This window comes from Podarcis muralis, chromosome 5, assembly GCF_964188315.1.
Source record: "Podarcis muralis chromosome 5, rPodMur119.hap1.1, whole genome shotgun sequence".
Classification (NCBI taxonomy): Eukaryota; Metazoa; Chordata; class Lepidosauria; order Squamata; family Lacertidae; genus Podarcis; species Podarcis muralis.
In genome coordinates this window covers 32,103,695-32,120,953 of record NC_135659.1, presented here as the reverse complement: position 1 = coordinate 32,120,953, position 17,259 = coordinate 32,103,695, and the positions used below count along the sequence as shown (strand labels likewise).

At 43.8% G+C, this 17,259-nt stretch overlaps 1 protein-coding gene across 2 annotated transcripts in view; it reads left to right on the top strand.

Annotated features, from left to right (window-relative positions):
- Positions 1–959: 959 nt before the first annotated feature.
- Positions 960–17,259, top strand: part of LOC114598791 (calcium-activated chloride channel regulator 1-like) — a 36,335-nt gene continuing 20,035 nt past the window's right edge. The window contains exons 1-6 of one of the 2 annotated variants that reach the window (XM_028732882.2): positions 960–1,081; positions 10,043–10,220; positions 12,210–12,350; positions 14,823–14,973; positions 15,891–16,002; positions 16,960–17,128. In XM_028732882.2, coding sequence (XP_028588715.2) covers positions 10,068–10,220; positions 12,210–12,350; positions 14,823–14,973; positions 15,891–16,002; positions 16,960–17,128 — 726 coding nt within the window. In that variant the 5' untranslated portion in view covers positions 960–1,081; positions 10,043–10,067. Of the gene's footprint in view, positions 1,082–9,776; positions 9,854–10,042; positions 10,221–12,209; positions 12,351–14,822; positions 14,974–15,890; positions 16,003–16,959; positions 17,129–17,259 lie in introns of those variants that run through there. The other variant, XM_028732881.2, reaches the window with a different exon arrangement.

Sequence of the window (17,259 nt, the reverse complement as noted above, 5' to 3'; positions counted from 1 at the left end):
AGATCAATGATCCTGTTAGATAGTAAAATCCATGTTAGATTGCTGTTTTAGGGATTTTTTTAAAAAAGTCTGGAACAGATTAATCCATTTTGCATTACTTTCTATGGGAAAGCACGCCTTGGTTTTGGAACACTTTGGTTTTGGAACAGACTTCCGGAACGGATTAAGTCTGAGAGCCAAGGTACCACTATATTATGTTTTACAGCAACCATTGATTGGATTTGACAGGAGTGCCTGGCGTGCTCTGGTCCATGGGGTCACGAAGAGTTAGACATGACTAAACGACTAAACAACAACAACAGTTCCTTCATCTATTCAATTATACCCTAACTGTTCTTCATTGTTAGTGGGTTAGTCTGTGTGGTGCATGAATCACTGCCTTGGCATCTTCAGATAGCCCAATTCAAAGGTAGTCTGGTAGATAACTGGTGCCTTCTAATAACATCTGGAAATATTTTTGTAACCCGTGAGGAATCTACTTTATCAATCCCACTGTCATTAGGATTTTTAAAAAAAATCATTTTAAGGATTTGAAAACATTTCATCCTAATACAGGTTTCACATCACTGAAAACTCTGAATGTTGGTATCTCTCTTTGTGTGTTTATCAGAGGTTTTTCCTACTACGCAGAGTAGATGTTTGGCCCTGTGCAATGGGGGAAACCTTAAAAGAAGAAACCCCACAATTATGCCCTACGAAGGGGCCTCTAAAGAACTCGATGCATTGATGAAAAAATAACAGCAATAGAAAAAGCTGTAATGCATGACAGAAACACAACTTAAATGAGGAAAGTCGACATAGGAAGAGGTGGAGCAATGGCTGAAATAGTGTAGGTTAATTCATACAGCCACAAGCTATGTATCTGGAGGTAAGTGATAATGCAATGTTCAAGAAACGAGTGTGGCCTGGTGATAGCAGAAAGGCATCACATGTAACATGCTGCTGTGTACAGATAAAATGAGACCCACGGCAAGGAATCACAAGGAAAATCCTCAGAAAGCCTAATGTTAGTCTATGACACACGTTCTCGAATGGGGGACGACGCTTCATCAGACTGCAGTATCACACAACTCTGGGCATAGTAAGAATCTTACCTGTTAGCTGTCCTGATCAAGTTGTTTAGTAAGGCTCATGCTGTGTTGGAAAAACATGTTTGCTATTGCAATAGAGTGTTTGATTATTAGAATAGGGAGTGATGCCCTGCACAGAAGAGTTGCGTTAGTAAATATAAGAGCGCAAAAAGTGTCTGCCTTCTCTTGGGTTTAATGAAAGGGTGGTGGTGGTGATTGTATAAAAGTCCTTTTAAGTACCCAAACCATGAATTTATGCAATAAAATAAATAAAATAATCAGTAATCTGGTTGGCTAACAAATGTCCTCTACGGCCTATCAAATTCTCTGCTTCAGGTGATATCTGTGCAACACAGCGGGCTAGATGTTAATTAGTGGGAAGGCAATTCACCTGCTGCTTGTGTGTCAATTTTAAATGCTTTTGGTATGCTCTTTGGCTGTATCAGGATGGTCAACTAGGCTTCATCCTTTCCATTTTTCCTGAATAGTAGCTGGAAACAATGTTGCATTGCCACAACTGTATTCTTCTTCTTGTACGTTCTGCAGATGTGTGCACCGTGTTTCCTTGTGCAGTTACATGGCATACAGATACAAAATGTTTTGCTTTGTTTAAATTCCTGCATATTTGCCCCAGGGCTGAACAGAAATCTCCCCTGGCATGTTGCAATGCACATCTTTTGCAAATCTGTGAGATTTGCTTTCTTGCACGTGCCCTTTCTCTCTCTGTGTGTATGTGTGTTGTTTTTGTTTTTGCTACAGCCTGGGCATTTGCAACCTTGCTTCTCTGTTGCATGACATTGACTTTTGGGTTATTGTTGTTAAGCAATTTTCCTGAATTGCAGCCAGAAACACTCTTGAGTCAGCACCCCTGAATTCTTCTGCACTTGGGTGCTCAGTTTATTTTGTTTCTTTGTGCAGATAAGTGGCATGCTGGTACAAAATGGTTTTGCTTTGTGGGGAGTCCTGCATATTTCCCCTATTCTTCACAGGTGTAGCTGCAGCACAGGGATGGTGTCTTTTAGGTAGAACTTGGTAAGGCATTGGAATGTGTCTGTGAAAGTTCTCTAAACACACTTCTCACCAGCATGCCCTTCCTGTTTCTAGTTCACTGGCTTATCCTGACAACTAGATATGTGCCGTTTTAAATGCTAGTATTTCTTTATGCTGCTCAGTAAGATGTTAGACTCATGATTAAATACTAAGCGACAGTTCAACCGATTTGTTTTCTTAAAAGATCAGCTCCTGATACAAAGCCTTACTCAAGCTTACTCTTTGGGTACCCTTTGTCAAGTAGCTGGTTACATATTTTTTTTAAAAAATCACTTTCCGAGAAACTGTTTCTAGGCGTTGCCAAAAACCAGCTTCCTGTTCCTTATTTAAAATTACCCCACCCATTTCCCCTGCTGTCATAAGCACCGAAGCCTCAAATTTCAAAACTGCTGCATTCTTTTCTCCCCCAATTCTACATTCTATTTGCTCTCCTTGGATTTTTTAAAGATTACGTAGGTGTTTCCATTTTGCCTTCTTACTGATTGCAAAACGAAAAGAGGATATGTCTCAAGATGCTGAAGATGTTGATTCATATTGTGCCATGGGTATGCAGCTGATGTCTCAAACCTTTTCTGAGTCCTGATGAACCAACCTTTTGAAAGTTTGTATAGGCAGAACTGTAGGTCTGGGCTGGCCTGGGATGTTTTGCTGCTGTATGCAAAATAGACCGCCCCTGTCCCCACAACAACGCCCACCTCCTACAGATCTGGGTCCCCACCATGCTCCCTCTATGCCCCTGCTATATCACCTGTGCTGCTGCCAGCCCCATCACCACAGCTGTACCCAGGACTGCGCTCAGGCTGCTGCCACGATGCAGCAGCAGTGGCAAGAGGACAGCGGCAACGGGCAGTGGTGATAGCCGTGTGGCTGTGTTGGTGGTGTGGGTCAAGCTGCAGCAGAGCTGTCAGCCGCGCAATGGCGGGGGCATGGAGGGGGTCAGGGGTCGCATCCACCGCCTGAAGTAGACAGGCTTCACCTCACCTAACGTAGGGCTGCCACTGCTGTAGGTCCAGGAGACATGAATGTAGAAGGAGAAGGTGGAACCTGTGGACTTAGACACCGTCCCTCCAAAATAGTGATGTAATTTTAGGTTTCTAAAGAAGGAAACAAACTCTAATCTTTCTTATACAAGCTTGAAAAGCAGTTTCCTCTATGTCATTCCAAAAGGTCTGCTTTTTCAGATTACATGTGGAAAAATGCATGACTTTATGTTTGGAATGGGGGGAAAACCACACACACTCTGTAACCTCTGCAAATGTCAAAGTTTGAGGCCTTGTTCTGCTATGATGTTGCAAGTCTGTTGTGGTGTTGTGAACCTAGTGTCAGCAACAGTGTCTCTTGAGCCTTCAGAACCTCTCAACAAGTACCTTTAAGACCCCAGTGTAAATAACAGTATTCCCTTATGTGCATAAGGTAAAGGTAAAGGTACCCCTGCCCGTATGGGCCAGTCGTGTCCGACTCTAGGGTTGTGCGCCCATCTCACTTAAGAGGCCGGGGGCCAGCGCTGTCCGGAGACACTTCCGGGTCACGTGGCCAGCGTGACAAGCTGCATCTGGCGAGCCAGCACAGCACACGGAACGCCGTTTACCTTCCCGCTAGAAAGCGGTCCCTATTTATCTACTTGCACCCGGGGGTGCTTTCGAACTGCTAGGTTGGCAGGCGCTGGGACCGAACAACGGGAGCGCACCCTGCCGCAGGGATTCGAACCGCCGGCCTTTCGATCAGCAAGTCCTAGGCACTGAGGCTTTTACCCACAGCGCCACCCGCGTCCCTTATGTGCATAGCAGCTCTTTAATAGATCAAGCATCTTAGCGAAGCGTTTGTCCTGTCCCTAGTGTTAGCATTCATCGCATACCTAAGCTTACTTATCTGCTAGGAGGTTTTGAAAACATTCTGAGTGGATTTCTGGCAGCGGTAATAATAAAGTAGCAAAAATGCCTAAACTTGGCATGGCGCAGGGTGGTGCAGAGCCACGGAGAATAAGCCTTTGAAGGAAGATTTCATAAGGAAATCACTGTCTCTCCAGAGAAAATTTCTGGTGTGTTTAGTGCCATCTTAAATGACAAGATACTAAAAGGTAAATAATAATATCCAGATGGCTAAGGGGTATATATGGAGAGACAAATGGACATGAAAGTGGGAGACAGACGAAATAAATGAAACAGAAAATGCAAACTCGTATAATTTTGGGTTGTGGAAGTTATAGCTTATTTGCTCATCTTTCATTTCACCTTTCATTTCCTCCATGAAAATGATATCTTAGGAGATTCGTCATGTGCAAAGTGCTACGCTAGAAAAATGTAGACTTCAATCTGCTTTAATTATATAATCCCTCATTGTCTGCACAAATATTCACTGTGACTTCTAACATGCATGTAATCTAATAATTTGATTATATCCAAGTTCTTATTCATTTAAGCTATTTGTTTGAAATCAACTTTAATGAAATAAAAGTTCTTACTGATTCTATTTTATTAAAGTTTATTTCTTTTAAAACAAACAAACACAAACAAACAAACACAGTTTAAATATTTGTTTTAAGCAAATAGTGAAAAGGTGTGAGTTGCCTTAGACGCTGAAATGCGCTGCCTGGAGGAGACAGGACCGTTTTAACATTTATTCTGGTCCTTCCTTGAGGGAAGAATGCAAAAGGTGTTGCTGGGATGCAATGCCTGTACTGGTTGCCGATGTGTTTCTGGGTACAATTAAAAGTGTTGTTGCTTACCCTTAAAGTCCCAAATGTCTTGCGTTCAGGATATCTAAAGCACCACCTCTTCCAATACCAGCCTGCCTACTGCCTAGTCGGGGTCAGATTAAACTCTTCATAGGTCCTAGGCACTCTTAGACTCTGAGGCCCTCAAGGTAGGTAAATATTTACATTGTATAGGTACCGTAATCACATACCTATATTAGCGTTGCCATATTTCAAACAGTGAAAATCTGGATAGAAAAGTTGTTGATATATATTTTTTAGTTTTGCCGGCTGTCATATGTCCAGATTTCCCCAGACATTTACCAGATTTTTGCCTGGACACCACTGCCAACTGCAGCATTCAACCCTGTGTGAATAAGCTAGATGCTAGAGAAAATTAAGATATTTTGCGGACATACCTGTCTGCATATGAATATGAGATGAGGGTAACAGTGAGTTATTGAAGAATTTTTGTTTTTTCGTGGTGTGTGGGCTTGCTTCACGAGGTGAGAAATCTTTAGTTGATTACAGCACCTGCCTGAACGGCAGCCATGCAAGCAAGCCAATTTATTGACCTGGTGGAGAACATAACAGTTTCATTAAACTGTATCATGTTGATGATTCCATCTTCTTTTGAGCCTATAGCCTAGCTAAACTGCCTTCCTACCTTTTACAGTATGGAACTAGTCTTGTATGTAGCAAATGTCTGTTCCAGGACACTGAGGAAGAATAAACTGTTGGAATCTATGGTGACCATTGTACGCTTGAAAAGAGACTTGGCTAGGCATGGCGGTTGTGATTGATCTTGAATTGTTTTGTTGACAGGTGAAAGAGAATATTGGGAGACCTTTAATGAATAGGAAAATTAGTCAAAGTCTTAATAAGGAAAGGCACCGAAAAGTGGTTATATGTTATCAAATGGTGTTAAGATTGCTGTGATCCTTTGGTTGGTGAAAAGAAATCATCCATGTAATCTGGAAGAGTATAAAAAAACATAGCTTGGGGTGTGGTTCTTTACAGCCTCCTCCTTATTTTTGAGGGTGTCCCTATGAACATTTGTATTTCAGTAAGGGCCTATCTTTTCACTTGGAGCCTGTATCCTTTTTTGGGGGGGTCGTTTCTGGGAGGGATACCTCCAGCCAAGGAACGCCTTTTAAATCTCTCCAACAGACCTCTTCAGATTTGATATCTACAGAAAGATCTATTAATGCAACAGCATAGTAGATCTCAGGAGCACCCTGCTACATGCTATAGCCTCCCTCCCTCCATATTTCTATTTAGGGCTCCCATGCACACCCGCCACTGGTGTTTGAAGCCAAGCACACTTGGTGTGAGCTGCAAACCACATGTGTTCTGTAGCTTCTTGAGAAATACTGTTGTTTCCTTCGAACCGGCTTGCATATGATTTGTAAATGTAAGCTACAGTTCAGCTGAGGTGTCAACACTACAGGAAACAGCTGCACATGCAGAGATGACAGAGTTATTTAAGTTTTGAGAGGTGAGGGGTTGGCAGCACAGGGAAGCAGATCATGTAATGTGCATCGGGTAAAGACATCCCTGCCTCCTCTCTGGTGGGTAAGGTAAAGGTAAAGGGACCCCTGACCATTAGGTCCAGTCGTGACCGACTCTGGGGTTGCGGCGCTCATCTCGCTTTGTTGGCCGAGGGAGCCGGCGTGCAGCTTCCGGGTCATGTGGCCAACATGACTAAGCCGCTTCTGGCGAACCAGAGCAGCGCACGGAAACACCGTTTACCTTCCCGCTGGAGGTACCTATTTATCTACTTGCACTTTGACGTGCTATCAAACTGCTAGGTTGGCAGGAGCAGGGACCGAGCAATGGACACTCATCCCGTCGCAGGGATGCGAACCACCGACCTTCTGATCGGCAAGTCCTAGGCTCTGTGGTTTAACCCACAGCACCACCTGCGTCTCCTCTGGTGGGTGCAGCAATGTAAAAAGGCAATTTCGATTGCTTTGAAGGGAAGCAACCTCACATTGCCTAGGTGTCTCCCTTAAAAAGACACCTAACTTCCCCCAACTTCTTCAGCATAGTGTACCCCACTTGTATTTCTCTTCCCCATGTTCTGCCTCTGGCTTCTCCCCCTGCCCCGCAATCAAAATCTCAATCCAGGTTCCACCCCCGCCCCAATGCAGGAATAGGAATACCTTATCCCACCATTTTCCTGGTCCAAATGTCCCTTTCGAAATCTAAGCAGCCGTTGTGGGCAGTGGTTCTGACAACTGAGTCCATCTCACTACACTGTGAATATTTTTGCATAGTAAAGGAATGCAAACAAAAGAGTTAACAAAATAACGGCAAGTGAACTCCCACCATCCAACTATGAGAAGGGTCCGTAGCTCAGTGGCAAAGTATGAATGAATAATTTTTGTTTGTGCTTTGTGGCAAAGCATATTCCTTGTACAGTGGTACCTCAGGTTAAATACGCTTCAGGTTACAGCCTCCGCTAACCCAGAAATAGTGCTTCAGGTTAAGAACTTTGCTTCAGGATAAGAACAGAAATCGTGCTCCGGTGGCGCAGCGGCAGTGGGAGGCCCCATTAGCTAAAGTGGTGCTTCAGGTTAAGAACAGTTTCAGGTTAAGAACGGACCTCTGGAACAAATTAAGTACTTAACCCGAGGTACCACTGTATGTGAAAGGCCTCCAATGTGAAAGGCCTCCAGTTCAATCTCCAGCATCTCCAGGTTGCATTGGAAATTTCCCTGTATGAAACCTTGGAACACCACTGTCAGTCAGAGTAGAAATACTGAGCTAGATGATCTGACTTGGCATAAGGCACCTCCCTATGTTCCTGCAAGGGGACTCTACTATGCAAATCACCTGCTTTTGTTGATGATGTTGACATCGGTAATGCTGACTCAGCTTTGAGGGCCAGTGACAAATTCTGCAGACTATTCTACCAGACAGCGAGTGGCATACGCCAGGTTTGAATATGCCAGTGGCATATTCAGGCAGGTTTAGTTTCCTTGTGGCTAGCTCACAGGTGGATTTCTGTTGTTCTCATGTATGCACAAGCAGGAAATCTGTGGCTAGAATTATCATCGCACAAATAACGGACAAGTTTTCCAAGTGTCAACATTGATTTTAGAATGCATTTTACCATTTTTGGAGCAAGTTGTGAAGGGGAGATCTCTTTCTCAAAACTGAAACATGTAAAGAACTATCTTAAGCCAACCATGAGATGGAAACAAAGGTATTCACTCAGTATTCACAACTGAGAATGAGCTTTTGCAAAAAAAATAATTGAAATTTGAAGATGTAATCTGTGTAAAATGAAGTATGAAGATGTAATCGGTGATTTTGCTAAGAAAAAAAGAGCCTCAAAGTTTGTATTTAATTGACATTTACTTAAGACAAATTATGCAAACCATACATAATGAAGTGTGCCTATCAGCATATGACAGAAGCTATGTAATGTTGTGAGCTGGGGGGATCAATCTGGGTGATGCCCTTAATTCCTTTCCTGTATCTGTGGGGATAGAATGTATCATAGCCCGCAAGGACTTTGGCTAGCTAGTTAAGCACCACAATTAGCATAGCCCAAGAACTTGCTTTGTGCCATAGAACAAATGAATGGGCCTTTTCCACCCCTTTACCTAGCTCTGGGGTCGGCAAACTAAGGCCCGGGGGCCGGATACGGCCCATTGGGCTTGTTAATCCATCCCGCAAACCTTGCGGACCCTGCAGCCCGCTTGATCAGTCCCTGAGCTAAACGGGCACAGCGTGCAGGACTCGCTGCATGGGGACTGACTTCCATGACGCTGGTATGGCTTCAGATTGGCTGCAGGAAGATGGGAGATGGATGTGATGTTTACTGGTTTCCTGTTACTTTGTTTCCCAGTTGGTCCTCTGCTTTCACAGAGAGAGCATGTATATTTCTTTTCTGTCTGAGTAGTTAGAAATAAAACACTCTTTGCAATGTAGCTCATACTATCTCGGGTCCTTCCCTGCGTGCTGGATACACTGCGTAATGAGGGAACGTGCTCGGTGCCTCATCAAAGGCTCAGGTCGTTAATCACGTCAGAGGACTCGACCGGAAGAGTCGCTCGGTCGAACGCAAGTCCGACAGGAAGCTTCTGCAGCCAATCCGAAGCTGCAGACCGCCTCTGGGCAACACCCCTTCCTTCCCGCTGAGGGAGCCACGTATGGCCAAGAGTCGAGGGAGAGGAAGTGGTGGTGGTGGGGAGGCTGCCTCCACCACCCAGGCCAGCAGCATGAGCTCTGTGCCCCGCGGACCCCTGGCCAAGGCAGAGGTCGTCGCTGCTGCTGCCGAAGACGAGGCAGCATTGGCGGCTGCGGCATGAATGGAGGCAGAGGGGGCTCCTTTCAGGAGGAGGGGTGCTTTCGGGAGAGGGTAGGTCCAGCCCTCCACAAGGTCTAAGGGACAGTGGACCGGCCCCCTCCTGAAAAAGTTTGCTGACCCCTGACCTAGCTGATAGGAAGGAGACTGGCCAGAGTTGTGGGTGGCTGAGCTGGAAGCAGGCAGGAAGCTAGAGACACAAATATACATTTTGCGCTGTGCTGGAGTTTAGGGCTCCCCTGAAAACCAAAAGGGAAGAAAGGTCTGTTGGGGTGTTAATGCTGTGAGCTCCTACATCCTATGCTCAGCTTGTATCCATGCGTGAATAAAACTAGTATGTCCTAAAGTCGCCACATTCTCCACTGACCTACAGTCGAAGGAAACCAAACCTGGAAGAGCACTTGAGGCCCCTGGAGTTTCTCCCTGCTCAGAGATGGCAACGGTAGAATCAGAATAATCTTTATTTGCATCAGCCACTAGCCATAGCAATAAAATACAATGTGCTGCAGATAGAGGTGAAAGCTTAACTCTACAAAATTCATTCTGGAGCTTTACATCAATAAGCAAATAACAGACCTTATTCTAAGGAGATGGCAATGACAGAGTTAAACATCAGTTTCCCGTTGCCCGTTGGAGCACTCCACCCATTCTCTCGTATTGTGGTTACTTTCATTTCCCTGTGCAGTTGTGTTAGCCAACAGCCTCGTGTTCTGAGCCTCTAAAGTGAGTAGCTGTGCCTTATATTATTGAATGAGAACTTAACGGTATTTGTGATGAATAGCACAAGGAAACGTGGGGTTGGGTTGATTTGCAGCACTCTTTGTCCTGTCGAAAAAGGGCTTTTCTGCCTCTCTCTGCCTCTCTCTTTCAAAGCACTTGTCTAAATAACCCTTTTATATTTCTCTCCGTGAGGCTGGACTAAGAGGCGCAAGCAGAGATGATGATGAATTGTCGGCTTCTGCTGGCATTGCAAGTACTGCATTGGGTGGCAGGTACCATGGTAAAACTCGACAACGGTGGGTTTGAAGACCTGGTCATTGCCATCAATCCTAGGATACCTGAAGATGACAAACTTGTTGAACGCATAAAGGTGAGACAGCTAAATAGTTGTGAACATGTTTGATTAGCATCTTACCCCTCAGCGACTGTGATAGACTGTGAAAATGCACTGTGCGTTTTACGAGTGTAGGTTTCCCCGCAACAAGGCTCAGACATATATGGCAGCTGCAGGAAAACAGGCTGTCTTCCCCCACAGGCGCATTAAAAATATATATTTTAAAAATCTGCAAAACTTGCAGGGACTCCAAACCTTCTGATCCTTCCCTCTTGTGAACTGGTGCCACCATTTTGGCTCTGTGACGTAGGAGCCAACTCCTAGGGGACGAGGTCTCTTCAACTCCCCTAGTAAAATATTTGAGGGGGCCAGGTACACCCCCCCCACGTTGATGGGCATTGCCATTGAAATGATGTTTGTGTGCTGCATATTGTGATTATGTGGGGCAGGACTTATCTGCCCCCTCTATTTTATTCAAATTGGCACCCCTGCTCTATACATGCATTGGTGCTCACTCCCTGAGTGCTGAAAATAGGGAGAAAGGGAGAGATAGATTGTGAAACAGCAACGGACTTCCTGAAGGACCACATGCCTTCCTCTGTGTGGTTTTGTTTGTGTGCCAGAACGCTGCCATGTACTTGGAGGTGACCGTTGTTCAAGTTTTGACACCGTGCATTTAAAGCACAACCAACGCACATTTAAAGTGAATTCCCCCAGCTTTACCTTTCCCATTCACGGAGCTACTTGTTCCCAGCACTTTTAATTAGCTACAACATGCAGAAATCTTTGGGGTCAAGTCGTGGGCTTTAAATGTGCGGTGTGACTCTGCAGATGTAAAACACCCCATCAATTTAATAAGAAATAAGTAATAAGTTGCTTGTAGATTTTTACAAAAGTAACTCCGCTGACACACTCGGGGGCTGGGAACGGAAGCCCCACGTGAACGTATGTGTGCTGTTTATACTATTTTATTGTCTCAAACCCCATGAAAAGACTTTTGAAATCTTTTAATCGATTGGTAGTGCAAGAAAAAAACAAAATTGGTTATGAAAAGGCGCAAAAGTTTTGGTTTTTGCCAAAAGGTTTAAACACCACATGGCATATTGATCGAGCAGTTGGAAATCCTTCAAATTATCTAGGATTATAGGTTTAAACTAATCAGAGCTCTGTGAAGCACCAAATTTCTGGAGATAATTCCAGAAGTGGGATGTCACTACCAAGAACAGCCCTTCCCTCCACCATCACTTGACAAAATGGCTACCACTTTGGAGAAACAAAACAAAAATGTCTTTAACAGGAGGTAATTTACCCAGAAGTTTGTCAGGTACAACTTTTTGCAGAACTTCTTTCCCCCTCATATCAGAGTGGAATCTACACACATATAAAAACCATTCTGAAAATGCTTTTGGAAAAAGCCACAAACCAACTTTAAATATATATATATACATTGAATTTTCCATAAGGCTCACCTTTGCCATCTAGTGTCACATTGTATATTGCACTTGAAACACACTTAAAACGTTTTGTTTGCAGCTGTGTAGCTGAGTCTCAGGTGTAGTTTTGCATGCTAAAATCCCTATATGTCAGGCTGCAGTTAATGACGCAGGAGTATCCACACAAAAATGTGCGTGATGCAGTCATGTGCAATGCATCAACTAGCCCAGGGGTCAGCAAACTTTTTCAGCAGGGGGCCGGTCCACTGTCCCTCAGACCTTGTGGGGGGCCAGACTATATTTTGAAGAAGAAGAAAAAGAACGAATTCCTATGCGTCATAAATAACCCAGATATGCATTTTAAATAAAAGGACACATTCTTCTCATGTAAAAACACGCTGATTCCTGGACCGTCCAGATTTAGAAGGCGATTGGGCCGGATCCAGCCCCCGGGCCTTAGTTTGCCTACCCTTGGAGAAAGGGATTTAGGGAAAGAAAGATGGCATAAAAGACCAAAGGGCACATTCCGTAAAACCAAATGCAGATACTAGTCACTGACAGACAGAGGTCTTTCCTTTCCTTTCCTTGTTAGGACATGGTCAAAGAGGCGTCAACATATCTCTTCAGTGCTACACAACAAAGATTTTACTTCAAGGCTGTAAAACTTGTCATTCCCTCAACATGGAAAGACAAAGCAGAGTATCAGAGAGTAACTACAGAAACCTATGACAAGGTAAGTCTAGGGGAATACTTTAAATTGCAAATGTACTTGTAGTATTTTTTTAAAAAAAGAAAAGATTGGGGGCAAATGGAAAGATCAGAGGGAAAAATAAATACAGAATAAGACTATGCCATCACCTTTGAATGCAACTGGGTTTACTTTTGATTGAACATGGATATCAGAGAGTAACTGCACAAACCTATGATAAGGTAAGTCTAGGGGAATTGGGCTGTATAAAATATATTGTTCTTACAGATGTGATAATGGTCAAGGCTAGATTAAAAGGGTTGGGGACCCTGGTGCGCTCCCAAAACAGGATCCCCCTTTACTCTCAAAGGAATGCATGAAAAAAGGAACTGGAAAATATATTTTGAGAAATCTTAAATACTAGCATGAGTGGCCAGGCCTGGTGAAATTTTAATTCCTTACCCCTACAGTTATGATTCATGGCTTCCCACTTAATTTTATTTTGATTTTAAATGTGATTTGAATTGTATTTTAAACTAATTGTTTGATTTTGTGTTTTTAATGTATTTTATATATTTAGTGTTAGCCATCCTGAGCCCGGTCTCAGTCGGGGAGGGTGGGGTATAAATAAAATTTATTTCTATTATTAACAAATTTATTATCACATATGCTGTCATGGACTATGAAAAGTACTTGGAGCATTTGCCATTTCACAAGTCAGCAAAGTAACAAGCCTTTTGGTGATCCTGAGCATTTTTCATTCTTTAAACTCACTTCTCAGTGCGTATGCTCACTTTCAAACGTCAATCAGTCACGAGTTCTTGGCATAACCAACACAATGGCTGTTGTGAAGATTTACAAGGCATAATATGATCATAATATGCTTGTATCGTAGGCATCAAATGTTGATTCCTTTAACCCAAGTGATGGATCCTTGTAAAGGTCCATCTATTTTGGAGATTAGTACAAGGCTTCAACCACTCTTAACCTAGCTTGTTGGACTCCATGTCTTCTTTGATGTACAGAGCAACACCACCTCCAGGATGCTCTTGCCTGGCTTTCTTATAATGTTAGTATCCAGATATAACCATGTCCCACTGTCTCTCTCCATTCTACCTGACATCCGTCATGCCCACTCCATCCACACTATCCTCTAAGAACAAGCTCTTCAGCTTGCCCATCTTGGCTGGGATACTTCTAGCATTAGCATATAAACACATATATACATTACCTCTCTGAGATACTTTTGTTTTAGCCTACAGTTCTTTGGCTCCCAAAGTTATGCTTTTGGTATCATCCTGCTTGCTCTTAAGTTATAAGGGCTCATTATTCAGAGGTTAGAGAACATTAAGTGCTTATTGAGCATTTTTGTTCTGAAACGTTATACCAGGGCTCAGCAAACTTTTTCAGCAGGGGGCTGGTCCACTGTCCCTCAGACCTCGTGGGGGGCCAGACTATATTTTGGGGGAAAAAATGAACGAATTTCTATGCCCCATAAATAACCCAGAGATGCATTTTAAATAAAAGCACACATTCTACTCGTGTAAAAACACCAGGCAGGCCCCACAAAAACCCCAGAGATGCATTTTAAATAAAAGGACACATTCTAATCATGTCAAAACACGCTGATTCCCGGACCGTCTGTGGGCCGGATTTAGAAGGCAATTGGGCCAGATCCGGGCCCCGGGCCTTAGTTTGCCTACCCATCTTGATTTCTATGCAGGGTGTTATACATCTTCCTGTTGATCATTGGTCCACTCCTTGTTTCTCAACACATTTCCTAACTGCAAAAAGCCGTTTCAAAACAAACTGATTTATTGTGCTAGGGTGACAGAGCGCTTCAATCCACTTCACTTATACAGATCAGAATTTACAAGTGTGCATTTGAATCTCTTTCACAAAATATAGACAGTCTGGAGATCTGGACAGCCTATCATTGTGACTATGTATACATTCACTGACAGTAACCCTGCAGTCCGATGTGCTCTTTACTGAGTGTAAGCCTAACTGAATATCAAGACTTCTTTCTATATCTACCTGCGTAGTATTAGGCTGCACACCTCATAAATTGCACAGGTACTTATTCAAAAGATGATCTCAGCTGTTTTAGGAGAATACACTATTAGGCTATGACTTATTTTAAATGTGCATTGCAACCCTAGGGCCCAAATCTGTGTAAAGTGGAATCTCGGGTTACAAACACTTCAGGTTACAGACCCCTCTAAGCCGGAAGTAGTACCTCTGATTAAGAACTTTACCTCAGGAGGAGAACAGAAATCGCACAGCAGCAACAGGAGGCCCCATTAGCTAAAGTGGTACCTCAGGTTAAGAATGGTTTCAGGTTAAGAATGGACCTCTGGAATGAATTAAATTCGTAACCAGAGGCACCACTGTACTGTATTTCTGTTCAGAATCAAAATCACCGTATAAGATTAATCACCGTATAAGATTAATATCAATGGTATTGGTTGTTTCTTTTCTCTGTGATCTTTTAGCCGTGTTCTGTTTAAATTTCAGGCTGATGTCATAGTGGCAGAACCTTTCCCCAAATATGGAGACGATCCCTACACCTTGCAATATGGCGGATGTGGGGAACCAGGGCGATACATTCATTTTACTCCTAACTTCTTGACCAACGACAATTTGTATAATGCTTATGGTCCTCGAGGTAGTACCTGTTATTATTATTATTATTATTATTATTATTATTATTATTATTATTATTAAAATGTGAGTCAAGGTTTCAAAAGATAATACTTTCTCGGGAATTCCATTAACTCCTTAAATGTAGTTGCTTAATTACTTGAAAGCCTCCTAATTTCTCTGCAACAGATCAGCAATATTTCCATGTCAGATTCATCAGAAAATATCTCCCTTCTTGAAGCTAGTTGAACATGCTCCCATTCCATCGTACCACCTCATCCCCTCAACCTGAAGCCATTAATAAATTGGCTTTAAAACGACCATAGCCGATAATACCCTGTGCTATGAGAGCTCGAGGCTCACAGGTGAAGCCCAGCAATATTCCATTAAGAGGTCAAGTCAATGGTTTGAGTCAGAAACTCAAGGTGAGAGTCCATGACAAGGTCATGAGGCTGTGCTACACAATGTTGTCAGAAGAAGAAGAAGAAGAAGAGTAGTAGTAGTAGTAGTAGTAGTAGTAGTAGTAGTTTGGATTTGATATCCCACCTTTCACTCCCCTTAAGGAGTCTCAAAGCAGCTAACAATCTCCTTTCCCTTCCTCCCCCACAACAAACACTGTGAGGTGAGCGAGGCTGAGAGAAGTGTGACTAGGCCAAGGTCACCCAGCAGCTGCATGTGGAGGAGCGGAGACGCGAACCCAGTTCACCAGATTACGAGTCCACTGCTCTTAACCCCTGCTGGCTTACACCTTGACTGAACTGAAGCCTTATAGATTTTGATAGGAGGGAAGGAGGGAATCAGATCAAAAAGTTGCCTATCCCTTTCATAGTTATTTAATTGCTGGTGTGTGTGTGTGTGTGTATGTGTGTTGTACATTATATGTTCCTTCCCCCCGCCCCAAAAAAGTGTGTCACGATGAGTTTTGTCGTTGGTCTTCCACAGGTAGGGTCTTTGTCCATGAATGGGCTCATCTCCGATGGGGTGTCTTTGATGAATATAACAATGATGCACCTTTCTATGCTACTGGGGGAGACAATTTGCCTGAAGCCACAAGGTACCATCCCATACCATCCAGTTATTGCCTAGACTGCATTAGCCTGTAATTTGATGATATACAGAAGAGACTTTTCATTAGGGGAAAATGCTGCAATGTCTTGGCGGACAGCACACCCAATGAGTACCCTTTTCTCTCCCCACCCCCATTTTGCAAGAAACACTTTTATTGAATAACTCAAAAGCCCATCACCACCACATTCCACAACAAGAGTTTTCAATTCATTGAGAAAAGGCTGCATCTGAAGTTACTGCCGCTTCTGGAAAATGTTGTCAAGCCCCATGCCACACCCTCTTCCTCTGGCTTTCAGGATAGCAGCTTTGCCCCTTCCAGCCCCAGAGCCCTGGTTTTCATTCTCCGTACTTTTCAGCATTGGCGGATTTTTCAGCATATGGGGCAAGATGAGGAGTCGGGTTTTGCTCCTCCGAATGTACACCTGCTCTAGATGTGCCACACGGCCATCTCTGTAGGTCACTGTCATGTTACCCACTACCTACTTTTCCTTGCCCAACTCCTTATCAGCTGCAGTCTTCCAAGCACTCATGCATCCCATGAGAAGGCCTAGGTAGGGTGTTGAGAGCAGTGGCGTAGCGTGGGTTGTCAGCACCCGGGGCAAGGCAAGTAATTTGTGCCCCCTAACCCGTGGATTTGCGCCCCCTAACCCGTGGATTTGCGCCCCCTAACCTGTGGATTTGCCCTAACCCCAGATGTTGCGCCCGGTGCGGCCAGCCCCCCCTGCACCCCCCACGCTACGCCACTGGTCGAGAGACCCATTGTTACTCCAGTAAGCCTTCTTCCCATTGTTCTACAGTCCGATCTTCTGGGAGTGCTGGTGGGCGTTTTAGCAACTGTGGCATGGACAACAATAACACAGCATGCAACTATGCCAACACATAATTGCGTATTTCTCAACTTTTAAACTGACTGGCCATTATTTGTTTCTATTATATTGATTAGGTGCTCGACGGATTTCACCGGTCAATACGTATTCCCACTTGGTGGCAAACATCACAGACGTTGCAAAATTGATCCCCAAACTCAGCTGTTTGAACATGGATGTGCATTTTTCCCAAGCAGGCACCAAAATACTGCAGCTTCTATAATGTATTTGCAAAGTTTCCTTTCCGTAAGTACGACAAATCTCAGTCGGGATCTATTCTTCTCCCGTGTCTGCCTTCAAAAACACAAGATATTTTTTTTGCTAAGGAGGTAGGCAACCTCAACCTCCGTGTTTAAGGGGGGAATGGACTGCGTTCT